The 24,045-nt window shown below is 38.1% G+C and overlaps 1 protein-coding gene across 11 annotated transcripts in view; it reads right to left on the bottom strand.

Moving 5' to 3' along the window:
• Positions 1–24,045, bottom strand: part of TRAK1 (trafficking kinesin protein 1) — a 128,929-nt gene that overhangs the window by 19,824 nt on the left and 85,060 nt on the right. For all 11 annotated transcript variants that reach the window (XM_064670922.1, XM_064670944.1, XM_064670905.1 and 8 more), the window contains 11 exons: positions 21,614–21,694; positions 18,031–18,143; positions 12,021–12,121; positions 11,131–11,239; positions 9,190–9,268; positions 8,674–8,804; positions 8,110–8,184; positions 6,875–7,012; positions 5,241–5,317; positions 2,965–3,201; positions 1,761–2,077 (listed from right to left, as the gene is read on the bottom strand). In XM_064670922.1, coding sequence (XP_064526992.1) covers positions 1,761–2,077; positions 2,965–3,201; positions 5,241–5,317; positions 6,875–7,012; positions 8,110–8,184; positions 8,674–8,804; positions 9,190–9,268; positions 11,131–11,239; positions 12,021–12,121; positions 18,031–18,143; positions 21,614–21,668 — 1,432 coding nt within the window. In that variant the 5' untranslated portion in view covers positions 21,669–21,694. The remainder of the gene's footprint in view (positions 1–1,760; positions 2,078–2,964; positions 3,202–5,240; positions 5,318–6,874; positions 7,013–8,109; positions 8,185–8,673; positions 8,805–9,189; positions 9,269–11,130; positions 11,240–12,020; positions 12,122–18,030; positions 18,144–21,613; positions 21,695–24,045) is intronic.

Raw genomic sequence — 24,045 nt, 5'->3', positions numbered from 1 at the left:
ATGTCACATCAAGCAATCCTTCTGTTTTGACTAAAAGAAAGCATGGGTTTGTTTTTTTTTAAAGGTGCAAAAGATGATTAATTTCTTAGTACTTCTGTCACCCTATTTATTTTACTGTGGAATTAAAAGAGTGCTTTAAAGGAGTAGAAGTCATTAACCTGAAATTTACTACAGAACTAATTTTTATTTCTTCCATTTTATGGCATGAGCACTCTTAGTAAAACAGTAATAAAAACCAAAGGCACAACTACTGATGACAGCCCTCTGGTACAGCAGACTATTTTGCCCCAGTAGTCTGAAAGCATCCATGAAGCTGAAAACAAAAATTAAATCTCATGAAAAATACTTGGGAAAGAAACTAAGCTTAAGTGAAGAACAATATCATAAACATGTGGTTAATGAAAGTTAGCAAACACTAAACTTATGAAACAGGCAGACATAAACATACTACAAATAAGATCTAAAATCAAACACAAGAAATACTTTAAATGGTGCAATAATTTTAAGAGAAAAATGACTCAGTGAGAACAATAAACAAAAACTAGGAAAAAAAAACCCCAGACAGATAGAAAGATGATAAAGACTTTAAGAGTTTATTGGAAGAAAAAAGAGGATATAATGGGATGATGACAGAAATCTATTACAGGGGTAGCAACCAGAAACTGAAACAAAGCTGGATCATCATTTCCCTCATGTGGTACAAGAATTTTATGACCATTGAAAAGCAGCCATGAAAACAAACTATTAAAATCTGCAGGACAGTATGGATTTGTGTGCTACAGCTATCGTTTCATTTGAGTAGGTAGAAACAGTACATCACTTTCTTCAGGACATGAGAATGGTCATTTTTGCTTCTGAATATGTGTCATGCTAAATGCTCCTTATATATGAAATAAGTTAGCTCTAAAAAGATGAAAAAAAGGAACTTCTGCAATTAAAACACACACAATTGCAATGTAATACAAGAGTTCTGTTAAAGGAAAAGAGAGAAGCCAAAGCTAAATGATGTTAACTAGTGTGTCTGTGAAACAGGAAAACTACAGGAAAACAGATTAATTTTGTTCAAAACCTTAAGGAATTTACTTGACTAACTTCCAGCTACAACCTGAAAGAACTGAAGAAAGCCAGCCAGACTATATAGTATGTTCTCTGTCAGCTTTTTTAGACAGACTACTGAACTGAACTTAGAAATAAAGCTCCAGCGCTGACTATGATCTACCTGTATCTTACCTTTTTCTGAGATAATATATGAAGGAAAACTGACTTTAAAAAACTCCACCTATTTCACACGTGAAATGCAAAGCCATAGTGACTCATATGTGACCACTCAAACAGCCAATTAAAATCCATGGATTAGTTTTAATCACTGAAGTAGTCTTACAACTGGACTAATTAAAGTAGGTAAAGATCTTTCCAGACATTAATTTACAGAATTCTTGTTGTTTAGATTTCATATACTTATCCACCATCCTTTTCCAAATATGAAATGGCAACATTTAGGTCAGTTGTAAAGCTGCACTGCTGATACACATGTGGCCTGTAATATTTATTTTACTGCCTTGGCTGGAGTTGTTTCTTAACACTTTTAAGGCTTGCGGGAAAATATAGTTTTTAGAAGATCTCAAACCAACATCGTGGATTACTGTCTCTAAAGTAAAAAGAATATGTATTGCAAAGATTTCCTGCTTTCTGGTGATGGATAAGAGACCATAAAGAGTCACTAAGAACAACAGATAAAGGCCGAGGCCCTTTGTTATCACCTTCTAGTGGTTTCACAATCTGAAGCTTTTCTGGTAGGTAGGAGCGACTGCTGATAGACATTCCTGAATATCCAGTGAATTCTGAAAATCTGGAGTGAGTTCCCAGTGACATGATGCTCTCTGTGGGGGTAACAGAACCACTATGGAGTTCTCCCTTTTCTGCCAGTTCCCGCAACTTCCTTTCCTGCTCTTCTTCGAAGAACTTCCGTTCCGAGAGGTAATTCTCCCGCCTGAGGGAAAGCCTACGAAGGGCAGTCTCTAGGTCACTGGAGCCTGGTGTCCCTGGAGTTCCAGGCTTCTTCATCCTGTCCTCATTTCTAAAACATAAGAAGGGACACAAAAAAAAAAAAAAAAAGGTAGGGGGAGGGAGAAGAACACATTCTTAGAAATGCTTAAAACTTCCGCATGACAGTTTTTCACCAGTACCTTTAAATTACTATGTCTGGCAACAACTTGCTACTCGTCCGGAGAGCCCAAAGGCAAACACCAATCTTTTGTTTCTGTTTCATACTACAACAGTTTTGAAATCTAGTTTCTGCCAGGAAACTCCTGGTTGGAAAACCTGCACTTACGAGCTTACTCCTAACCAAGAGATGAGAGATGACTTCTTGTTGTATGCCTTACAGTTAGACAAACTCAAGTAAGCAGGCCACACCTTACAGGGCCAATGATGCAAGAATACCACAGTGAGTCACAAGAGTATATTATGCTGAAAAACATATATTGTTCTGAGGAATTAAGTTGCTTTTACTGAAAAGTATATACAGCATAGTGTGGAAATGTACTGGGGGAAGAGACAAGTAGCTAGCTAGAAAAATGAAATTCTGATCGGTTTCATTCACAAGTTTTCATATTAGGTAACCTACAGATGCAAACTTTATTTTTAGGATCAAAAAAGTTAACTGCAGCTGCAACTGAGATCAGAACTCCCTGGCATTTACATAAAATGGTGAAAATACAATTACTTTTAAGTATCAGCCCATAGTTGCAAAAACAAGGGTGGCTTTACATCATCTGGAGATGCTGCATCTCAGAACAGGCGTGAGTTGCAGACACTGATTGATAACACAGTAGTGTCGAAAACGGTTCCTTTTTAAATAAACTTGAGTGCTCAAAAACTGTAACACAAAAAGAGGAAAATAGAAATGCTTTGCCTTTATGTCAGAAGCAAAGCAAAAGCAAAGTCCAGTGCTACAGTACTGACCCATTGTCAGAGGATTCTGTCTCTAAGATGATGCTATTGGTCTTGTTGTCTATCACAATGTTAGAGATGTCTCCCCCATAGAAACTGGAACGTGGAGTGCTGACGCAGCTAGAAATGACTGAGTTCATAGCAGAGGACTGGTTAGAGCCTGGGATATTCATTGGTGACGGAGTCATGGATCTCTGCTTGACAACTTGATTAACATTTCTCACTGTCTCGAAGACCCGCTTCTGATGACTGAAAGACATAAGCACAGTTAATAATTACACAGTACCCTCTTACCTTAAGAAGGAACAGAGAAACAGGTAGCAGCTTATTAACAGCCCTTCCTATTCACACCTCCACCAACTACTGTGGTTTTATGTATAGTTTCTGTAAAGTAGTATGCAGAGGGTTCTATACTTGCTACAGTCTGGCCATTACTCAATCCATCAACATAATTCTTCCATCAGTCTAGAGTATTTTTGACAGAACATCTGACAATGGACCCTTTCAAATATTAATAAAAAATAAGTGAAAGAGCATTTCAGTACATCAGCTAAAAATGCTCTAAAGCCATTATGTGGAAATGAGTTTTTAGAAAACAAAATTGATCTCCATTCAATTCTTAACTATGAACTGGTTAATCTGTTTTAAAAGAGAACTTGAATTTACTCTCCTGAGTCGCTCTGTGAAAGCAAGTCTTGCATCTTTTCTCTTTGAAACCAATTTCTAATACCCTTAAAGAGTAGTGGTTTTTTTGGAAAAAAAAAAAAAAGAAAAAAAAATCTCAGAAATATAACAGACAAGAGGCTAGAAAGAGGCTGTCAAGGCTGAAAACCTAATTTTTGACCTAGTTTCACAGTTCATTTTTATCACCATTGTCCCGGTGATTGTCCATAGCAAACACTGTTCACCTGCTTCAAGATTAAGATCAGGTGACACTTCAGCAGCAATTTCTTGACAAAATAAAATTGCCCCACATCATGCTACACAAGTGCCACTGCTGCTTTGTTTTACAGTTCAACAGTGGATGAACACAAGAACAGCAGATTCCTTTTAGCTGAAAGGTAACACTGGCAGGATGTAGCAGCGACAGTATGCCTTATGCTATTTAATGTCAGTCAAATTTCTTTCCTTCTATCCATGAGCGCTCAACAGTTGCACTCTTTGTGTGTAGGCTCCAAGTCTGTAGCTATAGATCTGTAAGAGGCTGAATCTAAGGGCATTTATCAATAAACAGTCCCATGGAGGTTACGACTACTAGCAGTGCACATGTAAATAAAACTAAGACAAGTCATGCAACCAAAAAAAAGTATCCACCTTTAGTACATGCAAAGTGTTATAAAAGACATTCTAAAGAAGTTAAACAAGCCTTAAGTTAGATTATTCTGGAAAGACAAAAGGATCCTATAGGGTTTGAGCATGCTCACATCTTTCTGACCTTACACTTTCCTAATCAATATTTATCTCTGTCAAAGCCTCATTTACAATTCTTGGCTCCTGCTCAGAGAAGGTTAATGTATAAGTCAACCTTTTTGTACATGCGATTAGAAGGTTTCTGGGAAGTGCCTATTGTACCTTCTGACTGTCCTTTCTTTGTAAATTCTGTTTCTCTAACAGACCCACTAAACTGGATTAACTTGTTTCAAATTAAACAATCCATGCTTTGTACAAATCGGTGAGATAAACCCATTGGAATACAAGTGCAACTGGCGTCAGTGAGGCCATTTTTGCCAAGCTGTATCTATCTATAGCTTCTGGACTGTCGCAAGTACTTAACTTGTTCCAAACTACTCCCTTGTTTAATTCAAGAGAACTTTAGCACAGATGTAATGGGTATCACACTGTAAGTACCCAACCATTCCAAATCCCTTTCTGCACTGATGTTCTTCCTCCAAAACTGGATTAGATCAATAATCACCTCATATAAATGTTATAAAACCCGAAGAGAAAAGCCACTAAATTGAACTTCTCCCCTAATCATGGGAAGAAACCTAGCATGGTAACACACAAGAAAACTTCTCACTCTCAGCACTCACAAATGAGGACAAAAAGTTTGTAAGACAAGGCAAAACCTATATATAGGTGTTTTCTTTTGGCAGCTTTAGCAGAAAATAAAACAACCCCAATAACTAGACAATTTATTTTTCTTTCTCTCTGTCATTCACACTTGGCCAGAAATATTTCTTTCTAAATCTCTAGCTCTACTATTTCCTGTCTTTCTATTTCTTATCCCATAATAATTAACTTCAGATATAATCAATCAATTAGGAACCAATTCTTTTCAGTCGTACGCCAAATCAGGAGAGTCGGGTTCATCTAAATGCAGTTCTTTCCTCATTGACCCTTCTATCTCTGCTGCCAAAGAATCCTGTTAAAAATAAGCACAAAAGAGAAAAAAATATCACAGTATTAATATTTTCCAGAAATAAAAAAGGTTTAAAAATTTAAATTGACTTGAACTCTGGAAGACTAATGTAGATATTCAAAGCACTGATAAAATGTGGCTTAGCTTCATTCTGCTACAGTTTTTAACACCTAATGACATACAATATCTGTCAAAAGAACCTAAAAAAAAAATCCCAGGCAACAACAGAATTCAGGTGCCCCAACTTCCTGGACTGAATTCCCTACTCAGTAACACTCACCCTTCACATATAAAGTTTTGTTTGATAGGTTTTCATTTAAAATAAACAGAAAACACTCTTCTCTTTCACAACATTACCCAACCATCCACAAGGACAAAATGGTTCCTGGCATAAAGCATTACATACTTCCCCTATAAGGTTACAAGTGACAGGCCATCCATTTTCCATGGCTGGTCAGTCAGTTTTACTGCTGGGTGTAGGGTATAAGTGTCAAATATTCACAAACCTAAATGATCTTTCATGCCATGATTCAACATTTGAAAATCATTTTCACACAAAACACATAAACCTATCTCAGCACAAGCATACTGTTTGCAGCTTTCAACTGAATTTTGTGCAAGCACAACTTGTATTATTAAACATCTGCACTTTAAATTGGCCTGTGTTCAGTCTAAGAAGGGAACACAAAAAGGCAAGCTAAGCCTTTGCTGGCAATTTACTTGTGAGCACAAATAATATGTGTTCTTCCTCAGCAGTAAGACAAGACATGGCTAAAGATAAGGAAGGCCAGATTCTGCTGCTTGATTGCATTAATGTAATTCAAAGGAAACCACTGATACCACTGCCTTCAGAAGTAATGGAACTATTCTAGAGATAACAGGCAAGCAGAGCCAGTCACTGGACACATTCTTCTCATCCACTCCTTTTTACTCATTTAGTTGATGGTACTGCATATTCCCTGAGCTTTAAATGTCATAATCACACGAAACCACTGAAACTGCCAAAATTGGTTGCCATAATACAGATTAGCAACAAATATTCTTTTAATGAACCACTGAATTTTCAGTGATCCTAAACCAAGAAGATTAAGTGTAACCCTATTTTTAGTACTGAAGAACTAGAACGTAGATCTAGTTCTAGTTCTAGAAAGATGCCATGTCTGGAAACCATTGTTATCAGGAAGTTATATCTTCAACAATACTGAAAAACAGGAAGTCCTAATGCTTTCTACTGAAGATCAGCACCCTAGTACAGCAGATGCATACCAAAGATGCATGGATTGGTGTTAATGTTACCCATGACACACAGCATAAGCACAGCCAGCTGCAGGTTCTATACAATACTGCAGCAAAACCAAGTAGTTGCACAGCACCACTGTTTCAGAACCAGTTATGCAAAACTGACCACTCAGGTATCCTTTAACATTATACAAATACACATTTCACCCATGCTTATATCTGGCCCAGCATCCTATCCCTGAAGCTGTAATTCAGATGAGAACACTTCCTTTGCTTGGTTGTTCTCCGGTGTGTGCAGGTTTTTTTCTTAAATCTGCTTACCATAGGGAAGAGTCCGAGGGAGTGGTACCGACGTGATATAGCATTTGGCATTGTCTTGTTTCTGAGGTTTTTCAGCTCTTCTTGAGCCTCATGAAGCATTTCCATGCACTCTGCATACTTGTCTTCCAGCTCTCGCAACTGTAACATATAGAAAACCTTATGGGGTGCACTATTATCATAAAAAGCCTACAAATTCTTTTCACATTGGTAAGCGATAACGGTGTAGGGAAGAATATTCCCCTTAAAAGGAACAGAACTCCAACAAGTCACTGTAACTGAAAATCATTAATAACATGGATTACTCTGACCAGCTTTAGTGGCTAATCGCTGCCATGATGACCACAGAGGAAAACAGTGCGGGCAGAGGACAAGACTTTTCACTATGTTCCAAAGGATTTCGGAATTTTAAAACCTATACTTGAATGCATACATACATATACACGTATAACCTTCAACAGCCTAAGACCATGACTCACTTTTAGTTTGACTTTCTGAGGAAACACATCTTATGTAGTCTCTCTGTCTGCAGATGTCTGCATACCCTCACAGTTTTTGAGTTTATCGGCCACTTCAACCAAGTCTGGTAAAGGGGCAGAATTCTAAAATACTGCAGTCCTACAAATTTCATAAAAATAAGCTATTTGGCTTAGAAACAGAGATCCTGTTCATTTTCTTTCCTAAGAATGCGATGGAGAAGAATGAGCTCGATCTTTTTGGAGCCACACAGATACAAAAGGTCCACCAGCAGGAAAAGCTTCTCTGGGCCTTCCCACCTTCAATGCCAAGTAGTCCAACTACAACACACATCCTAAGGGGATTGAGCTTTATTCATTCTATTTTGTCCACTTTGTTCATGTGAATATAGTGCCCAAAAGACATCTAGCAATCCTGGACTGCCTTCAGTTCATTCACTGAACAAACAGTTCAAAAGAGCTCTTCCATGTTATTTCACTATTCAAAATAGGTTTAAACTATCAGCCTAGAGAAGTCAACCTCTGAAGGGGTTCCTGTACAGCTATAAGCTTCTGTATTTCAAAATGTATGTTAGTTGAAAGAGGAGAGAATAGGAAGGAGAAAGTTTTGAATTCTACTAGGAACATAAATGTTCCTTCATTCCATATACATAGGCAAAATTATTTAATACTTCTCATCCAGCTTAGACTAAACCTCTCATGGCAAAGTGAACAGTCATTGCCCTGCTACTAAATTATTGTCTTACTAAGTAATGTACTCACCTCTGCTGTGAGCTGTCTCTGGGCATCCTTAGCTGCTCCCAGATGCTGGACAAGTTCCTCATTTTCAACTGCACACTAAAATACGACAAAAAGTGTTAGAAATACTGTGATGTTTTGTCCTGTGATGATATTTGTATCAAAATTCTAACTTTTCTCAAACCTCCTCTGCAGCAGTATTAGTCCACATGTTAGTTTAAAAACATTTAAAACGTTAAGACAAGAACATACAGCATCAGACTGTACACTGCTGAATGAACCTCCAAATGAATAAGTGCCCACTGAAATACTTGCACTGACTTTCTTGTCTTACCAACGTTACTCAATGCAGCATTTTACATCTAATATTTAAAATAAATTTAACCATTGCATTTGACAAATCATATATGTATCTTCTAATAAATTGATGCTTTCTAGTCAAGTATGCTAGATATTAAACATCAAACAAGGTCACCCACATAAGGAGAATGGAAAAGTTCCTTTTGGCTCTAGAACACAGAGGATTGTAACCTGTCCTCCAGCTACATTAGTAGCAAATAGCAGAAGTCTCACAACTGGATTCCTTACAGCTTTGGCCTTTTTCTGCAGATCGACTATCTGAGAGAGAAGATGGGTGATTTCTTCTTGTTGCCGGGCAGCATCTTCAGTTTTCTTTGCTAACTCTTCGGAGATATTGGCAATCTGGATGTTTGCATCCCCTTTAAGATAAGTGATTACAATTAACACCACAAAACCAAAAGCAGAAAAGTAAGCATAAAGATGTTCTTTTGAAACATCACTTGATTCAGCAGAATCCCACTCTGATACACAGTAAGGCACTTTTGAAAAATAACATCGGGACACAAAACCTGAAAGACGTCAAGTGCTCATGCTGCAAAGGAGACTGTACTTTCCCGTAACCTTTTCAATGCCAAACTATTTTTAACTGAGAAAGATTCATCTTACAGCCAGCATTTTCTGCTGTTAAATTTCAGCCAGAAATTTTCTACCCATTTCTTTAAGGAAAATAAGTACCATAGAAAAATATGACTGACTGGGGCTTTTTTACTGAACTATGAGAAGTATAAAGGAGTAGGGACATACTCAGCTCTTTTACGCAGTCGTTGACAAGCTGTTGTTCTTTCTCTTCATAAGTAATTGTTTCAGTCTTCAGCTGACAGGCCTGTTCAAGAAATCCACATCAAATATGCTACATTAGCACATTTGTTCTTTGCCAGTCTGTTGTTGCACTTCCATCTGCTTCAGAAAGACAAGCTATTCTAATCACTCCTTCATGAAGACAGTGAAAAAACTACAGTTTTTGCCTGCCCTCCCTCATGTTCTGGAAAAAAGGGTCAGGTGAACATTCAGCTGAGACATTACTGTATGGAGAAATTTACATCATTATCACCATATCCCCACTAGATGTCACTTGTGTATTTTGCACTAAAAATAAAAAAGAAAAACCATAAAACCAAAAAACCCTGAACATACAAAAAAATGAGCATGCAGAGCTTGATTTGGTCACCTGAGCAAAGCTAGGTATCATCACAAACTAAATAAATGCTTGGTTTCAATAACTGAATTAAATATTGAAGTATTTAAAAGACATTCAGATAGTATTTGAAAAGTTCTGGCACTGTAACTATATACCCCACTAAAACCCTCAGTGCTGCCTCCTTCCCTGATTTGTCTTTTCTGCTCTGATTCTAGGAGTGCCAAAAGCAGTGTGGCTACAGCCAGCTGGTTCTGTCTGGCACCACGTTGGTGGGTCTGTAATCTATCCCCAGTGCTGGGGGAACGCACAGACACCCATGGACTGCATCTGTAGAGAACTGCACAGCTCACAGGTTTCAGGTTTGGCTTCATCCTGTGCCTTCCTGGCAGGCACAGACTGCACCTCCTTGGATGGGAAGGCAGTGATACTTGGGGTTGTCCAATCAGCTCCTGACACAGCGGCTCTCTCAGTTCTAACCCCACCTTCATTATTCTCAGACCATCTATTGCTCATCTTCCTTGAGCAACTTCTCAATTAAGTGTATACAGCAGTCTCCATTACATGGTATCTTGTGCAAAAGTGTGACACTATCTCTTTATAATGGGTCCTGCATTTGCAGTAGAAAATGGTAATGACACTGTTTTCATACATTCATTCTTAGATCAAAAGTATCTCTTCAGCTATACTCTGCTATGTGTTTGCAAAGTGGTAAAAAGCTCCCAAGGTTTAAAAGTTGCATTGAAAACATAAAATTATTCACTCCATATTCAATTATGAAGTATTATTTCTGACAGAGAACAGTAAATAAACTTTTAAAAAGTGTGTCATCTGTGAAACAAACAGAATATTATCAGAAATAAAAGACAAGAAAAACACATTTAATTTAAATTATTAACTGCCTGAGTTGAAACACAAATTGAAGAAAGTTAATGCAAATTTAGGTAGCAATTATTATTTTGACCAACACTGAATTTGTATCAGAGAGACCACGCCAGCCTACAAACTTCAGATCTGCAGCTACAGTCACATGAATCTACCACGTCAGCTCTTTAAGACCTGTTTCAAAGTGCAGTGCTGAACTTCAGATTTGATCTGCCCATGCTCCTGCACATTCTTTTGGCACAAAAACTGCTTTGCATGTAGCTTCATTCAGGAAGAATTTCTTCATGGAAATGGTTAAGCATTGGAAGGGACCGCCCAGGGAGGTGGTGGAGTCACTGTCCCTGGAGGTGTTCAAGAAATTACTGTCTTAGTGCCTTGGTCTAGGTAACAAGGTGTTGATCAGTCAGAGGTTGGACTTGATCTTAGAGGTCTTTTCCAATCTAAATGGTTCTGTGATTCTATGTAGCTTTCACATTTCAGCCTTTCCTTCATTTAGAAGGATAAAGGATGGTGATCAAACAACTAGAGAGAGATTTGAGTCGCATATGGAATTATATACTCTTAGTTAGGCTCTCTCAACTTTTAATACACAATTCCCAATACCTGTGGTTCTGGCATTTAACTGAACAACTATATTAAGCAAAACACAAAGGGAGCAGTTTCACCTCAGATCTAAGCACAACATTTTCCTCTTCAAGGTCCTTGAGTTTCTTTTGAAGAGAGTCCAAATGAAAGTAGTTCTGGACGGAGGAGGAAGATTCATTCCTCTTCAGCCTTGTAACAAAAGCAACAGTTTTAACTCATTTTTTACCTGTATTATGGTCAATCTTGCAGAAGAACAGACTGAACAGAGGTCTCAAAACAAAACAGCAACATGAAATACAGCTTATTCATACTTTTGGGCAGCAATAAATTTGCAGTGAATTTTAAAAGAGAACATTTTAAAAATGTATTTGTTATTCCATACATTTCCTATGAAAAAGTTATTCAGCCAAGGCTGTGACAAAAGAAACCACCTTACTACAGGGAGCAACTCAATAGCTCCTGATTAATGCTGCACACGCTTCACCAGAATGCAGCAATAACTCTGCAAGGGCAGACAGCCCCTCAGAGCCTGCAATGCTGTTCAGTCAGGTAATTGCCTGGAACCTACACTATAAGCCATTCTTTCTCTCTTTCTCTTGTCTTGGAATTTTTCCATAGTGCCTTTAGGTCCTTCAAGCACAAAGGTCACACATGTAGCATGTTCTAGCACATCGTGCAAATGTATGTGGTGTACTGGGCTACTGTCAGCAGGGCCCATGTCTGCCTCCAGGCAGCACTGTGTCAGCAGCCTCCCTATGTACTTTCTGCTCCTGACTCTTGTTGGTACCTGGATAGCCAGCTGATTCAGTGCAAATCCTTACAGCTGGTGCCATGCACCAAGTTCCGTGTCCCATTTATAGTTCCAGCCAATACAGGGATAATTTTACTACTTTTCAAAGCTATTAAATTGTCTGAACTACCCATGCTTAGTAGCAGATGTAAGGTTCAACACTGAGATCGATTAACTTACGGGGTGGAACAGATGGACTCTGGTTCACTTTCCTCAGCAGCACTGGTATAGAACTGGAGCAGTTCATCTTTCATGGAGAGCTCATGTCGCAACTGAGAAACCTGCACAAAGAAAGAGTTTGCAGATCAGTAATTTGATTTTCTAGACACATTCTTAAGTAAATCCACTACAAATTAGCAAGTTATTCATCCTCCAGGCATCAATTTCAGACTACATTAAGAGGCCAAGACTGAAACAGACCAGAATAATTTCTGTTATTTCTTAGAAAGGAAAAGCGTGCCTTTTAAATTAGCCACTAAATGTTATTTCTTAAAGTTCAAAAATGCACTTATCCACTGCTTTTAGACATGTTTCTCTTTCACATTCTTTAAGATGAGCAATGCTGATTCACTGTTGCATAGTCTAGATCCATATCCACAGTAATGGAAGTATTGCAACGATAGTGCAAGAAATTAATGTGACACAATCCAGCCAAACATGGCAGATGGAGACATTTTTTCCTCTCTATCAGCCTTTAGATAAAATTACTAAAATATTTGTGTAGCAAGGTTACATTTGGGACTCAAGAGCCTGTTGAGCTAGAGAACACCATTACACAGTGGGAGGCTGCCATTCTCATGCTCTTCCAACCACAGAGGCTGCAGTCAGTGTCTGGATGTAGTTTGGGCTTTTGATCACTCCAAAACATGAGTCTAGTAAAGTAGTTTGTGGGAGTCCCATACTTAGTACATACACGTATCAAAAAGGAACAAAACATTGAGATTGAGTGATTAAGATTCCCTGTAACTGTGAGCTCCACAAACTTAATCTTGGTTAATTTATATTGAGATTCTCCAAGAAAAGGGTTAAAAACTCAGCTACATAGTACTACACCTGCACCATTTCACAGCTGCAACTTAAGACTCCAGTAGCAAAAGATTAATTTTTATTTGCCTTGCATAGCTATAGATAGCATAACTGATCAGAAGATCCATTTCCTTCCATTTGCCCTGCAAGACTAGGTCCTCAGTTTGCACTTTCCAATGCAAAAATTGCAGAGCACATTTCTTTTTATTAAAAACTTCTGCTTTTTACATTGTAGGCATACTTTTCTTTGTAGTTATTACTGGAAAATAAAAACAAAGAATATCAATAAAATAGATTTGCATCAAACAAAAAGCAGGCACAATGCAATAAAGCACTTGAACTGTGCAGAATATGAAGCAAACAAGGTCATTTACTTTACTAAGGCTATTCAGTGTAATCAGAAGTGCTAAGGCACCAATTCCTCCTGAGGCTTGGGTTCTAAATAGCAAGTGGGGGGGGAAAATCCCCAACCAACCACATGTTAGAAAACTATTAAATAAAATCCATGCACTAATTTTTGGAGGCTCATTTTCTCCATTTCAGGAAGAGCTAAAACGCTTAGCCAAAAATAACAATTTACTTCCCACAAGCACATTATAGCTCAGCCTCTTTAAGTAGCAAGGATTCAGATGCTGTCAGTGGGTGGGCACTAGATCATCTCCAGCTTTTGCTACTGTTTTTTCTATATGAATTAAAAAGACTGAGAATACTATTTTTACTGCCATTTTCGAGCATTCCAATCCTCCAAAACAGGGTGTACAGTCAGTAAGCCTGACCTTTTAATGGAACAGGAGCTGAAACAATGGGTACAAACTGTAACACGAGTGGTTCTTTCCTGAACACTAGGCACAACTTTTTTATTGTGAGGGTGACCAAGCACTGACAACAGTTTGCCCAGAGAGCTTGTGGGAGTCTCCATCCTTGGAGATATTCAAACACTGTCTGGACATGGTCCTCAGCAATGGACTGCAGGTGTCCCTGCTTGAGAAAGGGGTTTGGACAAGATGACCTCCAGAGCTCACTTCCAATCTCAATCATGCTGTGCAACTGGGAAAAACTCACTGCGGTAACTTCCAGAAACACCTCCCTTGACACAGCATTTTGTGGTGTGTAACCTCACCCAGCAACTAAGCACCCACCAGCTGAGCACGTTCTCTGCCCCACAAACCCCATAGGATGGAGGAGAGAATCAGAAGCTCAAAAGCAAGAAAAACCTCACGGGCCGAGACAGTTTAATAAGTGACGCTGCCCATCAAGCAAAGTGAAATAAGGAATTTATTCACTATTTTCTATCAGCAGGTGGATGTTCAGGCATTTGTTGGAAAGCAAGGCCTTGGCACACATAACTGTCACTTGTGAAGAAGAAGGCCATAATCATGAACATCCCAGCTTCTTCCTCCTTTCCCTGAGCTTTTGTTGTTGAGCATAAGCACATAAGGTATAGAACATCTCTTTGGTCAGTTTGGGTCAGCTACCCAAGTTGTGCATCTTCCCAGCATCTTGTGCAGATGGGGGGCAGAGTGGACATTAAAAAAAAAGATGAGGGAGAGGGGGGTGGGTGGGAAGAGCCTGGATGCTGCTCAGTAATAGTCAAAACACTATTTGTCATCAGCACTGTTTCAGTCACAAATCCAAAGCGCAGCACCAGGTAGGCTGCCACAAAGCTTCATCCCAGACAGACCCAATACACATTTTCATACTGAAAAAACAGGACTTTATTAACAGAAAGAGCCTCTTCTACATTTTCACAAGCCACTGCAACATGTGCCCTTCGGAGCATTCAACTGCATAATGCAGCAATAGAGACTGAGCTCTTGCCCCCATGGGACAAGGCCCATGATATCCTGGGAACCAAGATAGCTCATCTCTTTAAGGCTTTTAATTCCCTCTGCTAGCCTGAAAGCTTCACTCAGCTTCAAAACTATCTCATGAAATAGCTGCACCTATATTAGAAATAATTTAAGGAGAAGACAAAAGGATCCCCACACAGAGCACAATAGTTTAGAGACATGGGACCTAACTTGCACGAACAATCCTTACTAAATCATGAACAACCATTTCAAGAGTCCAGCTGATTTGTTTTCCTGACTGACTGCAACTAAATGTTTAACAGGTTGGAATTATTCAATTAAAAGGAGGTGAACAGTCAACACCTTTTTACACTGTATGTAAATAACGTGCCAAGTCAAAGAGTATTTCTGTCTTTCCAACACTGTCCACTCAACAGACCAAAACCAATGTTCCCTTTTTTTAAGCCACCAATCTAGGCTATAATTCAGCTTTTTCCTTTCCTCTCCCTTAACAAAGAACAAAATCAGACCTGGACTTTAAAACCAGCTACCATCAAAACACAAACTCTGATAAGTAACCTGGAACTAGACTGACAGGACTAGAGGGCTGTATTACTCAACAGTTAACACAGGTTTAGGTGGTGTTACTTGAGGACTGACACTGTCCTTAAAGTGCTGTCTAAAAGCTAAAATGCTTCAAAAACATCGGACAAAATCTGTAGAGGAAAAAGAAGCTGAAACTGGGAAATACTAGAAAGATTAGGAGAAGCTAAAACTAATGACCTACTCCATTCCAAATACAGTTCACACTGTGACTGTTTACATTTCTTTGATATCGAGCTCTAATTTCAAAGGAGATAATACCAAAGTGTAGGCAGCACCATCCCAGTGAAAAGGGACATATCTTGAGATGGGAGCTGCAGCAGTCTTATTGAACATGGTAATACAACAGCAGGTAGACACGCCGTACCTCGGAATTACACTTCTGCTGCTGAAAAGGCAGACAAGCATCTCTGTGACCAAAATACTTTACAATTAAGAAAGTTTTCCAATATAATGTTTATGCATTTAGAATATAATACTGAAATAGTAAGCTTAGACTAAAGTGTCTGTGCACATGGTGTCTGTGCTTGCTTTAGTGCCCTTACCCTTTGTTCTCTAGTGCACTACAGGAAAAATCTCAGTTCCATCAGTTTTTATTGAACATGATCACAGCCCCTCCCTAAACATAAACAGCACCTAACAACACAAACTCAAAAGACAAACCCAAGAATCTCATGCCTTTTGCACAGGTTTGTACTACTTGGACATGTATCTATCAATGTGGCATCTTACCAGCACACAAGAAAAACTCAAGCAGCAAATAGGATGGTTTTGTCAGGACAAGTTTGGTGGGTCAAAGAGATATAAAGCTAAATTATTCATGCCATGATACATATACCAATAAAACCTTAATTTTATACCACACACCAGAAAGAACTTGTCCCCGTATTACAGAAACCATATATCCCCCAGACAAACCATTTTAGGCAGTTTTTACAGAATTTTAAAGTACCAAATAAATTCTTTTATCTTTTACCCTTACAGACAGCTGTCTTAGTTACTGTTCTGTTTAAATATTCAAAGTTCGGTTTTAATGGAAAATCTGAAACCTACTAAAGACAGATTTTCAATACACAAAAGTGTCATGACTTTAAAGTCTGATGAGCTCTGCCTCAAAAGCATCAGTTTTCTGAAGAAGTCAAAATAAGAGCGTGAAAGAGGGGTGTTGACAGAACATATGGCCCAACATACCAAGCCACCTGGTAAGAGGCTTATTTCTGGTGGCACTTTTCCTAATGCTGTTTCTCAGTCCTAAATAAAAATAGACCTGGACAGAGGTAGTCCTTCACCTTCCTCAATCAAATTTTCCACTCTGGATGGATGGTATGAAGGCATAGTCCTGCTCGCTCACTTTGCACATACCTAGTAAATGTCATATTGACCAATGCACAAATAAATTTGTCTGCCACACGATAGGACTTGGGCAGCAAGCAACAGCACTCGTTGGGACAGAAGAGAATTCATTTTCCTTGCTAAAGAGGGTAGGCCAACCAAAAGATATTATTTCAATGTGTGTGCTCCACTACTATTTACCACACATCTGGGATCCCTCCATCCACATTTTATTCACCAGCATATCTCAGATATAACGCAACACCTCACACCTCTGAGCAGGTTTCATTATTTATTTAAGTTTTTAATCCACTGTGGTTCATTGTTCTCCTGCTTGCCCTACAACTGTAAGATATATGTCTTGCTCAAAATCACATAGGGATGAGATTCACAAACCCAGGTCACTGTCCCAGAAAAAGAGAAATAATATTTGCTCCCAGCTCAATTAGTAGGTCAAAGTTTAATGACACTTCTAGTTACAGATAAAGAGCTCTTTTAAAGCATCCTGGCTGGTTCCATCCAAAATACATCTATCAAGAATCTGCCAGCACTTACAGCACCCAACTCCCCATTCAGAGAAACACACTAAGAAATAGCAACTAAATAAATATTTTATTAGAACCTGAATGGTATATGGGAGACACATGTTGCACTGTTTTAAGTAACACCCTTTCTGGCCCGTTTTATAAATCACACCAAAGTGCGCACTCCCAGCCCAGAACGCCAACCATATCCTGGGCTGCATTAAAAGAAGAGTGGCCAGCAGGTCAAGGAAGTGATTCTCCTCCTCTACTGCAATCTGAAGAGCATCCAGCTCTACAGTCCTCAGGACAAGACAGACATGTACCTGTTGGAGCAGGTACAGAGGGGGGCCACAAAAACGATGAGTTGAATGGAACAGCTCTCCTATGAGTTGGGGTTGTTCAGCCTGGAGAAAAGAAGGCTCCAGGAAGACCTTATGGGGTTTATAAGAAGGTTGGGGACAGACTTTTTATCAGGGCCTGATGTGATAGGACAAGGGGTAATGGTTTTAAACTAAAGGAAGGTAGATTTAGACTAGATATAAGGGGGACATTTTTAACAACGAGGGTGGTCAAATATTGGAACAGGTTGCCAAAAGAGGTGGTGGATGCCCCATCCCTGGAAACATTCAAAGTTGAGCTGGATGGGGCTCCAAGCAACCTGACTTAGTTGAAGATGTCCCTGCTTATTGTAGGAGGTTGAATTAGGTGACCTTTAAAGGTCCTTTTCATCCCAAATGATTCTGTGGTTCTATGAATTGAGAAACACATGCACCATCCTATTATATTCTAAACATCCTCATCAAACACCTAAAACATTGTTATTGCAGTCAAACAACCACATGTATGGAGAAGGTGAAACTAGAAGAAAATTCTCCCCATCACTGCATATACAGCACTCAGGCACAAAAATCTTACCTCTTCCCTGATGTGTTCTACTTGCTCCTCTAGGAAGTCATTTCTTTCTGTCAGTGATTTATTCTTCTTTAACAGTGACTGGCCAATCCGAGCAGCTAATTCTAAGTCCCGTTCTTTCTGTAAAGCATTAAGAAAATAAAGCTAATTTCAATTTTTTTTATTCACCAAAGGATCAGAGGGAGGGTAAAATTGCCATGAAAGGGAAGGAATAAGTACTTCAACAATAAAAATACTTTTTCCTTCTGTGAGGATTTGTTTGGTTGGGTTTTTTTGCTAATTTTTGCTTCTTCTATTCCTGCTTATGTTACATCCACATGATTCTGAAAAGATTGACCCACGCAGATTTATTGAACAATACACAAGAAAGCACAGCTTCAAGGTCTGCAGTAAAACAACATGAAAAACAAAGTGAAATGAGATCCAGTTCTCTATTATAGCCTTGTAAAAACTAACTACTAAGGAAAACTATTCCATCACCTTGCTATACAATTTGAAGAATGCAAATTGCAGAAAGCACTGAGCTTTAGAGGTCATATTTTAAAGAACTCTGAAACACAATAAAAATACCAGAGAACTTTGGCATTTCAAAGCATTCTTCAATTTCCACTTGCTCCACCTCTAAATAAAAGGCAATAAGCTATGCAGGAGCAGAAGCCAATTACACCACAATGAATGCTCAGCTCCTATCTTCTTTGTGTATGTACATCCATTAGTGCTTTTGTATCAAAACAAATCCTAACTCCTCCCTTTTTAGAGATGCCCAAATCAACGTTAAGTGGTTACTCTCATGTCACACTTGACCTTTTCTTCCCCCTCCTCTGTGAGCACAAGAGTTCTTGACAGTTCACCACATGTACCAATAAAAACTAGAAGATTATCTTTTTGACAGGTACCTATGGATGCCTCAGCTTTGCAGAAGCTGATACATGGGGTTACAATCTGCGTGGGAGAGGACAGTAAAATGCTTAGAATTTTGTGCCATTCATTAAGAATTTCTATTTATCATTTTCTTATTCAATTACCAGATCCTTAAAATAGTGGTAAAATGGTGCTCTGGTTAACATCACACATATCTTTAGTTCAACACAATTTGAGGAAGAATTTTCTCCCTGGTACTGAAAATACTGTTTGGGGCTGGCACTAAAAATCATCCAGATTTTATGACTAAATGCTGCCTTATGTCATGTATACATTAATGACAAAGCCTACAAAACCTACAGCTGCTGATCATATGGATTAGAAGCCAACGAATTTGAATGAAGAGGCTTTCGTAGTAGAAAAAAGAAGTCATACAATAACCAGTAAATAAAAAGAGAGGTTATCAATCACTGCTGCATCTACAAATAGCATTTTCCAAATGGTTTCTGAAGGTCAGACCTATATTTGCATTAAAAACTACTGGCATTATCTAGCCATAAAATCTTTATGTAATCTTACGTACAATCTTTCAGAACAATAGGTCTCATGAAGTTACCCAAAAAACATTTGGTTTATGTATCAAACCAACTTATTGTGTACTAATTTGGCTCACTTCATAAATACAAAGTGGAAGAAATATATTGTTACAGTTTTGAGTACAGAGTAAGAGCTATCTAGCAGCAAGGTTTCCAACCTCAAATTTGAGGAATTTAAGTGCATTTCCAGGCTCTTCAATTAACCTCCCTAAACTTCCTACACAATTTTTAGTAATTCAGCTCTAAATCTCAGTTTGGGGACAGGTCTCTGAGTCACTTAGTGATAAAGAACTGATTTATTACAGCAATGTGTAAAAAAAAATATTGGGAAGCAGGACACACACTATTATTAGAAAGGGATGAGAAAGCATTCATGAAGGAATCTGCTCCTTTTCTTACCATGTACCCAGGCAGGCCTGATGTCATTCCTTTTGCTTAATTTCAGGACAACAGGCACAGATTTTCAAAATATCTGCACATGCACACATGCTGTTTAGAGATCTTTGCTTTCCTACATTCCCAAATGCTGCACCTTTTATCCTATCACCTCTGTAATGCAATAATTTTGAAGCTTGCCAACATGAAGGACAGCCAAGGGGTAGGTTTTGTTCTTTTGTTCACTTGTGTGTGTGAAGGCAACAGAAGGAGTTAAATTCTGCAAATGGATGTAATCTCTTGTGATAGCTATTATCTGGAGAAGAGAGAAAGGTGCAGTAAGTGCACCTCTCCCTATGAATAGAGTAACTTGATCAGAAGTGATGGTCAAATAAAACAAAAAGGCTCAGTGAAAGTATTTTTTTTAATTAAAGTTTCACATATTACACACTCCTGTCATTTTTCCCTTGCCGTCATACAGGTGGGAAAGTACATCAGAAGCTTTAAAACACTGGCTCAGCAAGTCCTTCAAGCATTGCTCCCATGAGTGTGATGTCTGGATCTATAGACATTTGGCTGCATGGACTCAGGGGAGGAAACAGTTGGGCAGAATGATGCATCATTACTAGAAGGAGCCACAGAAAAAGTACAGCAAATCTCAGCCAAACAAGGCAAAGAGAACAAGACACAAACAGGTAGCAGACTGTTACTACGAACTGATGAATTATTCCAGGACAAGTCTTTGGGTAAAGCATCAGTTTTAATAGATATTTCGTACAGAGATGTTTAAACGGGTTTGGCTCAAAGCACAAAATGTAAGACTGTACTGCATTGAACTGTATCAAGCACAGGTGGGAGATGTAAGCATTCATTCCCATGCTTGTTTCCTTGCAGATAGAGGAAGAACAGACCACCCAGTGTATCTTGGTTAAACAGATCCCATTTTTACACTGCTATTGTAATAAGCAAGCAATTAAATATGAAGGATTACATTACACTCAGCCATGAACTAATACAATTATAACAGTTTTCACCTAAAGAATTACTCATAAACATTCTTTGGAAAATCATTGCTCAAGTTCACTGCAGAGTAGCAGCTAATTTCACTCAAATGATTTGTTATTATATTTATTGAACATAAGCGCTGTACTGTGACATTTGATTTTTGACATTTCTTGAGTGCCAAGGACTACAGGAATAACAGCTTACATAAGAATGGTATTAAAAGAACCCAGAAAGAACAATCAGACCAACCAAACATGAGGCAAAGAAAAGGAGACAAATGGAGTATTAGATATTTTCTAATTTTGTGTCTATCTACTTCTCTGGAAAGACATTATTTGAGATAATAATTATGAATACTAGACTGTAAATTATTTCCATTATTCTCTGAAGTGAATAAATCCATCAATAATGATACTCTTAGCTTTAAAAGTACTTTAAAAATATGTGCCATTTTAAAACTATTCCCCCTCCTCCTCCTCATTCATTAGGGAAAACATTTGGCCAAAAACAAGTTAAAAGGCCTCAACCAAAAAATAAAAACAAGTAATGAATACATGTGATTGAGGTAAACAAAGGACTTTTACTTAGAAAGAATATTTACTTTACCAATGAGATAAAGTATACATACACTCAGTGCACTTATTCCTTCTCACTAGAGGATAGCCTACAATCAATCTTGAGTAGTGGTACCATAAAATTTCTGTATTACATTCTCATACTGTGTATAGATCCTTAAAGAAATTAAATACTTGCCTCTTCAAGAAGACGTGTTACAGCATCTATGTCATTGTATGTTTTAGTCATCTGGCCCACTCTTTCAGCACATAAAACTGTAAGGAAATAAAACAAAGCATTAATCATATTGGCAATACTATTGGGAGAGAATCATAGAATACTGTGAGTTGGAAGGCACCCACAAGGATCATAGAAGTCCAATTCCTATCCTCTGCAAGAAAAATCCATCTAAGTTTAAGTGTGCATAAGTTTTCATCATAAAAAGTACTTACATCAACTTTTGGGTAAGCATATCAAGAGCTAAAATCCCGAACCAAACAAAACCCCTAAAAACACTAAACCCACTCTCAAAAAAATTATCAAAGCCTCACATTACACTGAGAATGCAAATGTTTTCTTATAATGAGCATTTACCGTCGCCAGTGGTCGAACAAACTGTTAAAAAGTTAAAGCTTTCTTCTCTGAATACAAATGTCTTGAGTTTATTAAAAAAAAATAAATCAAGAAGCCAAAACAAATGTTCTTAGACACATAATTAGGATTATATCATGTCACCTACTCATTGTATGACATGCAGTAGAGTTAATCCATGAATAAGCAACTCTAATACTGTTATGAACACTGTTCAACAGGAAGATACTATGTCATATAAAGTTGGTAAGAACTGGGTTTTATGGTATAAGACAGCAAAGTAAATATAAAATCCACGGAAAATAAGAAACGGGTCTTTTAATTCCCAGGCCACACTACAGTGACCATAGTACCACTCATAAACAATATTTACGTAGACTGGATGAGATGATTAATCACTAAGGTGGAACCAGGAGTTTTGATAGACTGAAGAAAGTATGCAGCAGTTCAGACTATCACCATAGATGATCCTTTAAGAAGCTATACTGACTTATCTAGAAGTCAACAAGTTCTCTAAAAATCCACCAATGATCAGAGGAAACAACAGCACTTTCTGCTCTACCCTTCTATTTTTTTTATTTTCAGATATACTTATTCCTCAAACCCTGTAATTATGGAAAAAAAGGACTGTTAATGAAATCCAGTGTATCACATGGACCATGAGTTCTCAGGCTGCTGTAGCATGAATTGGTCTTCAGGGGATTTACCCTTGACAATGTCAATTAAATCTCAGTCTGACAGATTAGCTAATGTTGTTCTAGGGAACATTAAGGCGGGGAGGGGGGTAGGGGGTTGGGAGAGACAGATAAGACCTAATAAGATTTAAATGGTGGGGGAAAGAAAAAAGAACAACTGCACAGTAACATTACCAGGAGATAAGTCTGTCACACTAAGGAAACAACACTACCCAACTCATAATTATACAATCTGCATATACACAAATGCACAGTTGATCACCACTAAGGCACATGAATAATATATCGAATGCAACAGCACTTAGGTGTCTGTTGAAATATTGGAGGATTTTTTTTCCATACCTAAACATCAGAAAATTGCTTAAACTATGGCAAGAAGCTCAATTTCTTTGTTTATTTTCCTGTTTCTCTAATTCTACTTTTGAGGATCACATCCTGAAAACATTTACAATATTTGGTGACATCAGTAGTGTCAGTGAACTTTAAAAAATGCTATTCAGAAGCATTCAGAAGATAACTGCACTTCTGCAAAAAACCAAGCCTGAAAATGGTAACAGTAAAAAGTAATTATCCGACAAACATTACATAGCAATAGAAAGAATAACTATACTACTACACAAGCAAAAAGAAGTGCACCTGTAAACTACAAGCTATATTAGTCAAAAGCAGACTAAACAGGATTTGACAGAAAAAAAATGCAGTAACTTGCACAGAACATCAGCTATAATAAACAAAGAGGTTTGCTATAAAAACTTCACAAAGACAGAAGGTGTAATGTCCAGACGACTATTCACACACAAACAAATTGATATAATCATAAACTCAATTTTGTTTTAAATATAGTAAGTTCATAAGTCATGCCATAAAACATCTATCAGAAACCTTGACGCCAGCAGGTTTCAAAAACAACCGCACACTAAATAGTTCCCTTGGTTACAACATTCCATCACCACTGTAAAATAACGTTTGATATTCTCATTAGCAAGATCATTTCAACTCTGTACCTAGCACCAACAATCACCATTGAGTAGGACTGGCAACCTCACACTGTCCTAATTCAGGTGAATATATAACCTTCCTAATATCCAAGCTGATAAAGGATGGTGTTCCCACAGACAGGATTAAGTCACTCAGCTGGCAGAGTGATAAAGGTTGATTTGCGTGGCTACTCCCTTGGTTATTCCTTCAGGACTTCCCATGAAAACCTTAACATGGCAGGGTAACACCACAGCCTTATCACAACAGACACTACTAGCAGGGAAGTAGAATCTAATCACCAATAGCTTTTATATCTTGAAATTTGCATCGAAGTTCTTTTGATCATTGTTAAAACAGAGCTC

Source organism: Pseudopipra pipra, chromosome 1 (genome assembly GCF_036250125.1).
Source record: "Pseudopipra pipra isolate bDixPip1 chromosome 1, bDixPip1.hap1, whole genome shotgun sequence".
Classification (NCBI taxonomy): Eukaryota; Metazoa; Chordata; class Aves; order Passeriformes; family Pipridae; genus Pseudopipra; species Pseudopipra pipra.
This window is presented reverse-complemented; position numbering and strand designations above follow the sequence as displayed.